The sequence below is a fragment of the Mytilus edulis genome, chromosome 5, assembly GCF_963676685.1.
Source record: "Mytilus edulis chromosome 5, xbMytEdul2.2, whole genome shotgun sequence".
NCBI lineage: Eukaryota > Metazoa > Mollusca > Bivalvia > Mytilida > Mytilidae > Mytilus > Mytilus edulis.
The window spans coordinates 64,381,075-64,393,566 of record NC_092348.1 but is presented as its reverse complement, the minus strand read 5'-3'; the positions used below and the strand labels follow the sequence as shown (position 1 = coordinate 64,393,566).

At 35.0% G+C, this 12,492-nt stretch overlaps 2 protein-coding genes across 5 annotated transcripts in view; one reads left to right on the top strand and one right to left on the bottom strand.

Moving 5' to 3' along the window:
* LOC139524211 (AP-1 complex subunit gamma-1-like) overlaps positions 1-4,257 on the bottom strand; it is a 29,754-nt gene extending 25,497 nt beyond the window's left edge. The window contains exon 1 of one of the 4 annotated variants that reach the window (XM_071318869.1): positions 3,980-4,257. Coding sequence is in view for 1 of the 4 variants with exons in the window: in XM_071318871.1 (XP_071174972.1) it covers positions 1,618-1,628 (11 nt within the window). In the remaining 3 variants the exon portion in view is untranslated. Of the gene's footprint in view, positions 1-1,313; positions 1,513-1,617; positions 1,981-3,979 lie in introns of those variants that run through there. The other 3 variants (XM_071318868.1, XM_071318871.1, XM_071318867.1) reach the window with 3 other exon arrangements.
* A 68-nt stretch (positions 4,258-4,325) lies between these two features.
* LOC139524212 (sperm-specific protein PHI-2B-like) lies at positions 4,326-5,044 on the top strand. Its single transcript, XM_071318872.1, has one exon. The coding sequence runs from the start codon at positions 4,358-4,360 to the stop codon at positions 4,988-4,990; it is 633 nt and encodes a 210-aa protein (XP_071174973.1). The 5' UTR covers positions 4,326-4,357; the 3' UTR covers positions 4,991-5,044.
* Positions 5,045-12,492: the final 7,448 nt, after the last annotated feature.

Below are 12,492 nucleotides of genomic sequence, written 5' to 3'. Positions count from 1 at the left end.
TTGTTATAAATTAGGCTGATTGTTTTCTCAATTGAATTTATTCATGTCTAGGCCTTTTGAAACTGACCATACGGCATGGGTTTTTCTCATTATTGAAGACTGAGGTTGCCTTTATTGCTTACATGCACTTCGTTAGAACTTAAGTGGATGGTTGTCTTGTTTACAATCATACCACATCTTCTTATTTTTATATCCATGACCTCTCTTTAGTGAGAACCTTGAAGAAGTCATTGATGGTGAGAAATTTCCCATACCTAGATCACATTACTGCATAAAGTTGACAGTCAGATTTAATCAATAAGCTATAATCTAGAAAATGAAAGTTTGAAAACATTTTTTATCTTTCTCAGTTGCAAATGTTGTATATAAGACAAAAGTATTTTAAGAACAAATCTACTTGTACTAAAAGTAAATGGAAGCAGTCTGCCTCCATTCATGTAAAAAAAAAGTGATCATTGACTCAGAAATAGTTCAAATACTTATTTTGTGTATCATTTTAATTTTTAATTTAAAATTCTGAGAAACAGATTCACTCAAATTAAGACAATCATTTCACAAATTTGACTGATCAGATCACATACATTGTAGGCTATGTAGCCAAGTGGAACAAAGCGATACTCTATTTCTTTAACAATTGCTAATTGCAAGGCAGTGAAAGGTTTTAATGTTTAGAAGAATCCATGACAAATCGCCCCACTTGCAAATCGCCCCACTTATATTACCGTTTTCCATTAAGTGGGGCTAGTTGGCAAGAGTAATATTAAACATGATTTAAACCATTTCACATGTGGGGCGATTTTTTAAAAAGTGGGGCGATTTGGTAAATCAGTTTGGGGCGGGTTTTTTTTTAAAGCGGGGCGAGTTGGTGAAAAAGAAGAGGGATTAGGTGTGGAGCGATTTGCCAGTGGAGCGATTTGTCCTGCTTCCGTTTAGAATTCAAACTTCAAAGGGTTGCTCAGGAGTCAGGAAATGACATAATTTGTAATTTCGCCAATAAAAATTTGAAATGTATGCGAGTTGAGAAGTACTGTCTACAAGGACTTCTGTGATTTTTATTGGAGAACGTCCTGCGAGCAACCCAAAGACAAAATAATTTGAAGGAGACAATGCCAATGGAATAATTTCAACACCCAAGACAGTCATAACTGTCGCTAGGACCATTATCACTCAACTATATCAATGTAAGCAAAATTATGGGTGGGCTTAATAAATGGATGGAACATTTCATGAAAAGGTTATAATTAAGTTCACCGACCGGTTGCGCTAGGTAGGAGGGTCAAAAATAATTAATCAACAGGTAGAAATCTAATTACCGCATCATTATGACAGTTAGTTAAGTATCTGTCTGTACTGGTATTTGTTTATCTATCAAGTATACGGACTGCTTGGTAAATATCCCAATCTAGAAAGAATCAGTCTTTCAGACCGGAAATTGTCAAGGAAAAAAGGTATCTTGTCATCTAAATCTATCAATATGGCTGTTGACCGAAGAACAAACTCCGCGTAAATAAAGTAGATCGGTATGTCATTGATGGTTTTGGTAATAAATTGTCATGTTAGTACATATTGTACATGCATAAATAAGATATATGTGGAATTAAAAAAATGAATATTTACTTTCTGTCCATGTAAATTATAATTATATATTCCGGATGTAACAGTATACAAACACCGGAAGAAAAATAGTGCCAATGTGGCAAACGCTACGTCATTTTACAGTGACACCTGTTCAGTTATTATCTACCCTTGATTTTCCCGCCGTTTTATTGCCGTATAATTGACATTATGTCTTTGACCTTTTGAATTATTTTATGTTTTTCTTTTATCATTTATGCTTGTATAGTGAATATTTCCCTGCTTTTCCAAAACTTAATTCTTGTCATCTCACTATAGTATCAACCACACCTGACATTAGTCTACTAATTGTAAAACAGTTTCAGACCCGGTTCAGAAACCACACATTATTTAAGTTTTAAAGACGGTGAGTAATGGTTAAAAATAAATCATTGAACATCCATTACTGATCACACGATCATTACTTTCTGATATTATTGACATTATTCATGTAAAAGTAATAAAATGTACATACATTTATATAGCCTATAAAAAAAAATCGGGGTACCGTATTGTGCTTTTGTTATTCAGTTCTTAATGTCATTTTTGTTATATTTTTATGTTTTTATTATGAAACAAAGCCTGATTCTGAGATGTCATTGAACACACAGTTAAGTGTTGTGGTTAAGAAATGCTTACAAGATCATGATGTTTGCTTCAAATGCCATAACTGGAGAAAAAAATGTGGTATATGAGTGCCACTGAATGAGACAACTCTCCTTCCAAGTCAGCCACAATTTGTAAACGTAGTCTGATTCTCAAAATATAATATTTCTGTTGATTTTGACATACATCTAAATATTTAGTTCCGAATCTTGCAGAAAAAGATTATTTCAAAAATTCATTTGAACAAAAACTAGACAAAAATTGCATTTCTTTAGAGGAAGCCTCGGAGCTACCATTTAATTTGTATACGGGGGGAGGGGGCAAGATGACAGCCCAAGATAAGTGTTTTCATATAGTTTATTCATTGTTTATAGCCTCAAGATAAAGTTGTCAGCCATCATACATACAGTTGGTGAAAAGTACAACTGCCATATATTATTAAGCAAATATTGAAATAAACTACATTGTCAACTGTCTCAGAACATGCTAGTAGCAGAAGGAGATGGCTTTCTGGTGGGTAGCTGTATTCATATTTTTGGTCAAGTCATTATGGTAAACAAAGTCAGCTTTGCATGAAGTGCTGACTTGCACCAGGCAGAATAGAATTTGGCTGGATACTTGGTCTTCTTTGCTACTGGGGTATTTGGTGATAACATACGTTTCGGCATTTTGTCATATTATAAGATTATAAAGTTGTCCAAGACAAACATTCTTACAAAAAAAATGTATATATAGGTATTACATTGGCTTGGATGGAAAATAAGGCAAATATATATATATCATATTTGAGTTGATTTCATATGTGGGGGCATACATGTCTTTGAGATTCAGTAACTGTTCCATGTTTACAACAACATCAAAGTCGTTGTTTATACAAATAAAATAATTCTTAATCCAGTGTCTGTAAAAGACCTTTGGTTTAAATTTGTAGCACCCCTGATTAAGGGCTACTTTATTAATAGTTTTTTATTTATCATTTTCTTCGGTGAATTTCTCTCTTGGCCCTTTTGGTCTTTTAATAGACTTCAATGAATCTTTAACTGTTGGGGACACATAGCCTTCGATTTTATTTTTCATCTTTGTTACTAAAGTATTTGCAGAACCGTAGCTCTAATGTCCTAATGATATTTTTTTGACAGTTCGAGGACCATAGAGCTAGCCTACAGATTATATATGGTATGCAAACTGTAAAAAAATATCATAAAGATACCGTAGCTCTAAGCCAGACTAAGGTCCTAATGATATTTTTTTGACAGTTCGAGGACCATAGAGCTAGCCTACAGATTATATATGGTATGCAAACTGTAAAAAAATATCATAAAGATAGCTACCATCAAAGACAAAGTACAGTATGATTTTGGTCTCTTCTGAAGTATATCATAAAGATAGCTACCATCAAAGACAAAGTACAGTATGATTTTGGTCTCTTCTGAAGTGCAGCCGCAGGCCTGTTGTCGCACACATACATATAGAAAAGGCCAGTTTATGGCCTATTTTTATTTTAAAACTGGATGTGTTGGCCTCTTTTGTTTCAAGCCAAGATGCACTTTTTTTATTTGACGGAGAACCTCCTTTTGTTCTTGATTTCCTTTATGCCGGTTTCTGAAGGCATCATGGCGGACATTTTGAATGATCTTGTAACCTCAGATTTGAAAGAGTCTAATAGTAAAATGCCGTTATATATTCATTAAGATACTGACGCAATGCAAATGAAATGCATCTTGGAAATCTATTAAATATCAAAAAAACATTTTCCTACCTTCAAGTGTCGGATTTACTGCAGTTTGAGCACGACTTTCATCGAACATTCATTTTGTTTACCAACAATCTTAAGTTCAACCTTTGTTTTTTAAGACGAAAGGCGTTTAAACTTTTCATTCTTTGTTTTGGAATACAAGTTTTGATCCTACCAATGGTTTATACGTCCTTAAATTCAGGATCCTGTGGTAAACACTAGAATTTTTACTATTTAAAAGTAACTAGGAAGCACATATTCTCTAGTCGGCCATGTTTCCATGTATTTTCCGCGTCAGTTTTCCTGGTGCTCTCTATCACGTCCGCGTTATTAACTTAAACGAAGCACCTGCAGAAATTTTATCATTCTTGTTTTATCAAGTAGTCAGCGAAAGTAACAAAGATGCCAAGCAGCCCAAGAAAACGTTCACGATCCAGGTCTAGGAGCAGGAGCAATTCTCCAAAGAGAAGTCCAGCAAAGAAGGCCAGAAAGACCCCAAGAAAGCCAAGAGCAAAAGGTGGAGTGAAGAAGCCAACAACTTTATCCTTGATTGTTGCTTCCATCCAAGCCATGAAGAATAAGAAGGGATCATCTGTCCAAGCCATCAGAAAGTACATCCTGGCCAACAACAAAGGGGTTAGTGCAGCTCGTCTTGGAACTGCCATGAAACTAGCCTTTGCAAAGGGATTGAAATCGGGTGTTTTAGTCAGACCAAAGTCATCCGCTGGTGCATCTGGTGCAACTGGTAGCTTCCGTGTTGGTAAAGCACCTGCTTCACCCAAGAAAAGGGCAAAGAAAGCAAAGTCACCAAAGAAGAAAGCAAAGAAACCCAAAAACAAGTCAAACAACGCCAAGGCTAAAAAGTCACCCAGAAAGAAGACTGCAGTTAAAAAGTCATCGAAGTCCAAGGCAAAAACATCAAAAAAGCCGAAATCACCCAAAAAGAAGGCCGCCAAGAAACCTACAAAGAAGAGAGTAAAGAAATCACCCAAAAAGAAGGCCGCCAGGAAGTCTCCAAAGAAGTCCAAGAAGTAGACCCGAATCAACAGATTAACGACAAAACCAAAGGCCCTTTTAAGGGCCAACCAATTATTTCAAAAAGAGTCTTTATTTGTTGTATCAGTAAACTTCTTCTCAAATCCGAAGACCTTTGCCATCTTCTACTAGTTTCTTCCAAATTTCAACTTTTTATCTTTTATTTTATTATACTTCAGATTTCAAACTAGTTCCTGTAAATCGCATAGAATGAAATTCAAAACAGTGTGGCTGTGGCCATTGATTGACACATTAAATTCATCCATTGACTGGGACAATTTACGTGAACGTTTGTCTGTAACGACCACTGTTCACGACGTACCTACGATAGACATTTAAACTGTGGGGTCACCAAAGGTTTCTTAACGCCTTTAATTATAAAATAATTCAAAAAATTAATCAGGAATAACTTTTATGTTTTGATTTATATAATTGATATAAATCAAAACATCTTGTTATTTCTGATTAGTTTTTCGAATTACTTTATTAAGGTGTTGAGAACCTTTGGTGACCCCATAGTTTAGGTGTCTTTAAAAAGTACATAGTGAGCAGTAGTTGCTACATACAAACGTTCACTAAATTGTCCCAGTCAATGGATGAATTTTATGTGTCAATCAATGGCCACAGCCACACAGTTTTGAATTTCATTCTATAACCGGCATAGTGAAAATTTCAATAAACAAATCCATAACAATTATTCCTTATCTGCGCAGACATTGATGAAAGGATATTCGAAAATCTTGAGAAAAACTCCCCTTTTTACTAGTATCTGTTGAGTTTCGAGAGGCTATTTATTAGGGTCAGAAAGTTATTGAAAATTTTTGATATCTATTAGGAGTAATACTGTTAGTGTACGAAAAACGTAAAATGCGTAGCATATATGACATCAGATAACAAATTATTAAAATTTAAAATGAAATGACTTCACATGAAATTTTTATTTTGTTAAAAATGACCTCGTATTCATTTTTTTTTAATAATTATGTTCTTTTTTTTACGAAATATTGAGAATTTGAAACATCTGCATATATGAACTAAACAATGCGCACTTCAAAATTAAACACTTGCAAAATGACTTGGACGTATTCAAACTGGCATTGAACTGGCATTGATTTAAAAAAATAAACCACAAAATGTTGGAAATAATTGTGCATGTAAATACAGTTTATCTTTGAATCTTCTGAAAGGTCCATCGGCAGAGCCAGCAACCGGTATTACAACCCTTGTAATGTTTTGCCATTCTTAAATATATAATATATATATGCACTACAAATTGCCTTTTTGCAAGATGAAGAAAATAAACACAATCAGTTACTAGTAATATTTTTTAGCTTTTCACGAGAATTTATCATGTCACGGTACATTTACGTCACATAAGTTCTTTTCAATTTTTAATAACAAGTTAAAAGTTGTACCAGATGGTCACGCTAAGCTGGATTTGTAACATGTAAACCTGACATATATTTCACGCTTATTATTACTGATAAAACTGGTAGGAAAAAAATCATGAGGAAAAATTTGGAAGGTTGACTTCATTTTTGTTATGGATTTTTGTTTAAAATGCCTACACGGGATCTTGATGGGGCTCTTCCTTTTTTTAATTTGTAACTTTTTAGTCCATTTTCTTTATTTATTTTGAGCTTTATTCTCTGTAACAGTGTTCTATACATATCTTGACCTCCAGACCTCTTATAGATGTTCAGTTTTACGATCTATAGTGGATAGTTGTATCATTTGCAAAAAAAAAATTTATCAGTCTTGGTTTAAATAAAAGCTGACCATAATCAACAGATTCCTTTTGATATTGAGGGTAATTATATATGACAAAATCAACCAGATGTCAAATTTGTTCAAATGCAGTACAGGTAAAAAGCTGCCGGTCAGAGTAACCTACTCTTGTTAAAAGAGGGAGAAAATATAAATGGAGCAACCAAGGACCATTCTCAATTTTACAATTGGTCGAAAATAAACACTTGATCAAAAAAAAAAACATGACGAAAAGATAAAAAAAAAAAATCCGCACTACCATTTTCTGTGTTCAATGGACCGTGAAAATTGGGGAAAATCTCTAATTTAGCATTAAAATTAGAAAGATCATATCATAGGTAACATGTGTACTAAGTTTCAAGTTGATTGGACTTCAACTTCATGAAAAACTACCTCGACCAAAAACTTTAACATGAAGCGGGACAGACGGACGGACGCACAGACCAGAAAACATAATGCCCATAAATGGGACATAAAAATGTCCACACAACACTACACAACAATACTTACTTCACAATAAAACGGAAGTGAACTTTACTAGGTAGTCCGCGGAAAGGTTAGTAGTTCCACTAGTGACACCCTCTGTTCAAATACGCCGATGACATCACCAAATCAACCAACTCTATGCATATAAATATTCTAATAAAAATAGTTCGACTAAAGCCAGTCCCAATGTCCACTTTCGTCAAATACATGCATTTGGTGTAAATCTGTTTTGCCCACTTTTATCTTTATTGTAATGTTATTCGCCACTCTTAGTTTTCTTAAGGGACTTGGACAATTTCAATGACCTATGGATGAACAATATGACACACGGTCACGTTGACCCACTTTACTACGAAATCTGTGACACCTCTTTTAAGTCATTTTATAGTATCTGCATGGTACCTGAACTAGTCCTATACATTAAATATGAAAGTTGGAGGCATTAACTAGTAAGTTACCTCTATCTTCTTTACAAGTTAAATGAATGCGATTAAGTGTCTGATATTTAGCTGTAGATAAGTCAATGTGACCTACTTTTGGTGATACGCAGTAATAATGTTTTTGGTGGGGTTCTTGTTGCTTAGTCTTTAGTTTTCTATGTTGTGTCTTCTGTACTATTGTCACGTACCGGGGGTACGCAACTGCGTTACTCTGGGTTTCGTACCAGAGTCGTTTCTCTGGATACAGTCAAGGCTCAAGAATTGGTAGCGTTATTTTATCAACTGAGTATTCGGATTTTCTTTATATTAATGCTGGGCTTCCAAATTAAGAAGTCTTTGGGTAATAGACGATAAATGCCAAGGATGATAGTGAATATCTTGATATACTTTTGATTAGCCAATGCTTTCTAAAAGCAACGTATTATTAATATACTGAGCCAGTGCTTTACTTGTAGCCACTGCTTTATATCTACTTTATTTGGGCCAGTGCGTGTGTTGGACTGTTTGGTCACTTCTTTGCTCTTATTCAATGCTTCTCTCTGCAGCCACTGCTTCTTCAGCAGCTATACTTATTTAATCACTTGGCTCCTTACTCAGGGCCACTGGAAATACTTTATTTTGTATACCGCCAATGCTTCTTTCTGAAGCCACTGCTTCTTCAGCAGCAATTACTGAATTAATCAATTGGCTCCTTATTCAGGACCACTGCTTATAATTCTTATTCAGAACTATAGATTAATCTCACCTTTCTTCTTCTCTTGTATCCAACTGCTCGGCTTGAATTCTAAACCCAGAACAATGTGAACTGTGAAAACCTTGGTATATATAGTAAATTGTAGACTCGTCCATACAATAGACTATTCCAAAAACGACTTTATCACTAAAACGTTTTACAACACCTAAGCATATATGATATAACAAAGCACTATTGTGACGGTTATATACTTTGTAACAACTGATCATGATCGTGGGAATTCCGGATTTATAGGTCAATTCCTGACCCCAAAACAATTACTACTCACCCAGTAAAATGTAAACAAATCGAAAGTGAAAGTAAAACAATGTGTAAATAAATGAAGGGAATGAATGATATTTCTTTCTGTTGGACTTTACAATCGGATTATAAAATAAGCAAGAACCAGGTAAGTTTGCAAATTCATCACACTATTATTTGTCTGTTCGTATTTTTATTTTTGGCCATGGCGTTGTCAGTTTATTTTCTATCTATGAGTTCGACTCTCCCTCTGGTATCTTTCGTTCCTCTTCTATAGAAAATCACATAATCATTGTCTATTTTATTAAAACACATATCTATTTAAAACTCTCTAAGTGTTACTGGTGCAAATCTAATTTTTGAATTTGGCTACAAAATGAACATTCTGAATGTGCCTTCCCACGTCAGCTAGGAAACCTGTAATTTATTGGTGGTTGTGTGTATATCATATTTCTTGTTCTATATTTTTGACACAAATCAGGAGATAATTTTTCGCGTTTCCATTGTTTGAAGTTTGGCATTTCTCGACCTTTCATGGCTTCTGGTTGCAATTTTTGAAGGCTGATCGGTGGCCTATAGTTGTTAACTTCTACTACGGCATTTTTGTCTCTAGTGGAGGGTTTTCTTATGGACAATCATACCAAATCTTCATTTTTTTTAAATAAATATTTTACTACTGATATCACATAAACACTGAACAAGTTCAGCATTCACGAAAGTAAAGTAAAGTACATATGAACCTTGCAAGATAGATATTATATATGCACCCTCTAATAATTCCATACTGGTAGACCACATATAGTTGACCTACTGCTTACACTATCTGACAGCTGCGCCATGAGCGCATGATACGCCCGTCGCGTTTTTAAAGAATAAAGTTCATTAACTTCTCAATGTCATTTTAAAAATTTATGAAAAACTAAATGGAGGTTATCTTAATCGATGTAAAGCAGTCACCAAAGTTTCATGAAAATTGTTCAAAGCACTTTAACGATATTGTTAGAAAACTGGAAAATCGCCCCTTTAAATCCCATTACTCTGAAACTTAAAATCTAAAATTTTAAAAAATCAAAAGGGAGGATACCTCAATAGATTCACCAAAGCTTCATGAAAACTGCTGAAAGGATTTTTCAGTTATTGTCCGAAAACTTGAAAATCCCTCTTTTTTAGTGAATAAAACCTAATAACTCGGAAACGTAAAATCTAAAATTTATAAAAATGGAAAGGGAGCTTACCTCAATAGATATAAACAATTCTTTAAAGTTTCATCAAAACTGCTGAAAGCATTTTTGAGTTATTTGCCAAAACTGGAGAATCCCCCCCTTTTTAATGATTAAAACCCCACAACTCAGAAACGTTAAATCTAAAATATATATATAAAAAAAAGGAAGCTCACGTCAATAGATATAAACAATTCACCAAAGTTACATGCAAATTCAATAAAGCGTTTTTTTAGTTATTGTCAGACATGTTGACGACGGACGAATACCATAATACCGTAAAAGGGCGTATAAAAATACATCATTACAAAAAACTTGATGTTGACCAAGGAGCTATGAAAATGAGGCTAAGGTCAGATTACCCTGGACGGAAAGTACACCATTCAATTCACCAAGCATAGATGACCAATTGTTTATTGTATCTGAGAAAGGGGAATAATGACTTACGTAACCTTGATCATTGATCCATAAAATGAGGTTAAAGTCAAGTGAACCCTCTCAGACCAATATTCACACCTTAAAAGCATTCCATTCATGATGGATGGAAGATAATGATGTTGATGGTGTAGGTAATGGGTGGCAGCGGACGACAAAGATGATGATGTCCACGACGTCAATGATAATAACGATGCTGACGATGACTGTGACGCTGGCGATGACCCTTGATTATGATGATCATGACGACGACGATAATAATGATGAAAATGATGATTACGATAATGATGACGATAACGATGACAACGACGATGACAACGACAACGATGATGACGACAACGATAATGATGATGACGATAACGACGATGATACGGATCAATACGATAGTTTAGTTTAGCTTAAACATATTTATTTATAGTGGATTGGGAAATTGCAACTTATATTAATCCCTTTCCAGCGTTTGCGGGTGCCAGTGCTGCCTTGTAGCGGCATTAGCTTGCTCTTTTTCGAAATCTACAAGGGTGTCTTTTACGTGGCAGCGGACGACAAAGATGATGATGTCCACGACGTCAATGATAATAACGATGCTGACGATGACTGTGACGATGACCCTTGATTATGATGATCATGACGACGACGATAATAATGATGAAAATGATGATTACGATAATGATGACGAAAACGATGATACTGACGATGCCAACGACAACGATGATGACGACAACGATTATGATGATGACGATAACGACGATGATACGGATGAATACGATAGTTTAGTTTAGCTTAAACATATTTATTTATAGTGGATTGGGAAATTGCAACTTATATTAATCCCTTTCCAGCGTTTGCGGGTGCCAGTGCTGCCTTGTAGCGGCATTAACTTGCTCTTTTTCGAAATCTACAAGGGTGTCTTTTACGTGCAAGAGATATGATAATAATGGCCCTCTCTTAAGAGGTCTCTTAACACTGGTCAGCCATTCCAACGGACTATCATCGTTTCCTCAAGACCATACTCGCAAATGGTGTCAAGGGAGAGCCGAATTCAGTCAATCCCTGAAATTTTCATCCCGGAAAGGGAATCGTCAGGAACCTTTGTGTTAGTAGTCCGATGCGCTTACCAATACACCACGGCTCTCACGTGATGTCGACGATGCCATGATGACAATGATGCGACCCCCCCCCCCCCCCCCCCCCCCCATTGATGATGAGACGATAACGACGATGATTATGATAACGGCGATGATGACGATAATGATGACGACTATGACAATGATGATGACTGATGACGACGACGATGACAGCGAGGATTTTGAAAATAAATAACTCAGCCTTGATAATCACAAAAATAAATGGTTTGTTCTGTAGTAGTTTGAAAATAAATTACCTGACTTGCAATGTATTGAAAATAAATAACTCAGCAGGTCTAATCGAAAGTATGAGATGGCACCAGATTCTTCATGAATTCATCTTTTCCCCCAAAAAAAATTGGGAGACACTTCCCAATTTTTCTAGTAAAAAAAGTATTAATATTATTTGAATATACTTGAAATGTCTGAAAATTGGTTTCATTTAACTTGAGGTATATTGTCTCAGGAAACCTTGCCTCACTTTTATTTTAACAAGGCCGTAACTACATTGAGGCAAATGCCTCATGCAGGAAATTTCAAAACCAAACACGTCTCCATATCAATTATGTTCAAGGCAAGTGCCTTGCAAGAAGCGAGTTCTGTTTTCCCTCAAACGTAGTCCTGATTTTTCGGGATCAATGTTTCTTATTTAATTGTCTTTTGTTCATTGATTGCCTTTCAGTATTCTGTTAGTGTTGCATTCCTTTTGTAATCTAGTAATTTTGTTATGAACTTAATCATGAGTTAAAAAAAAAAACAACAGCAGCCACAGACTTAGTTATGTGAATTCCATTTTTGCTTTATCATGCACATTGGTCTTTTGATGTTGTCCCTAGAAACTTAAGTCTTACACTGAATTTATACATTTTGCTTTGAGACCAAAATATTGTCTAAAAATTATTAAAACAAAACTTGTATTATCAGATTATGAAAAGGGTCTTTAGAACACCCAGAAAGCATGATTTTGCATCATTTGTTCTATAGCTTCTTGAGTCTTCAGTGGCTCCAAAACCCTTCAAAAAAATATTTGCCT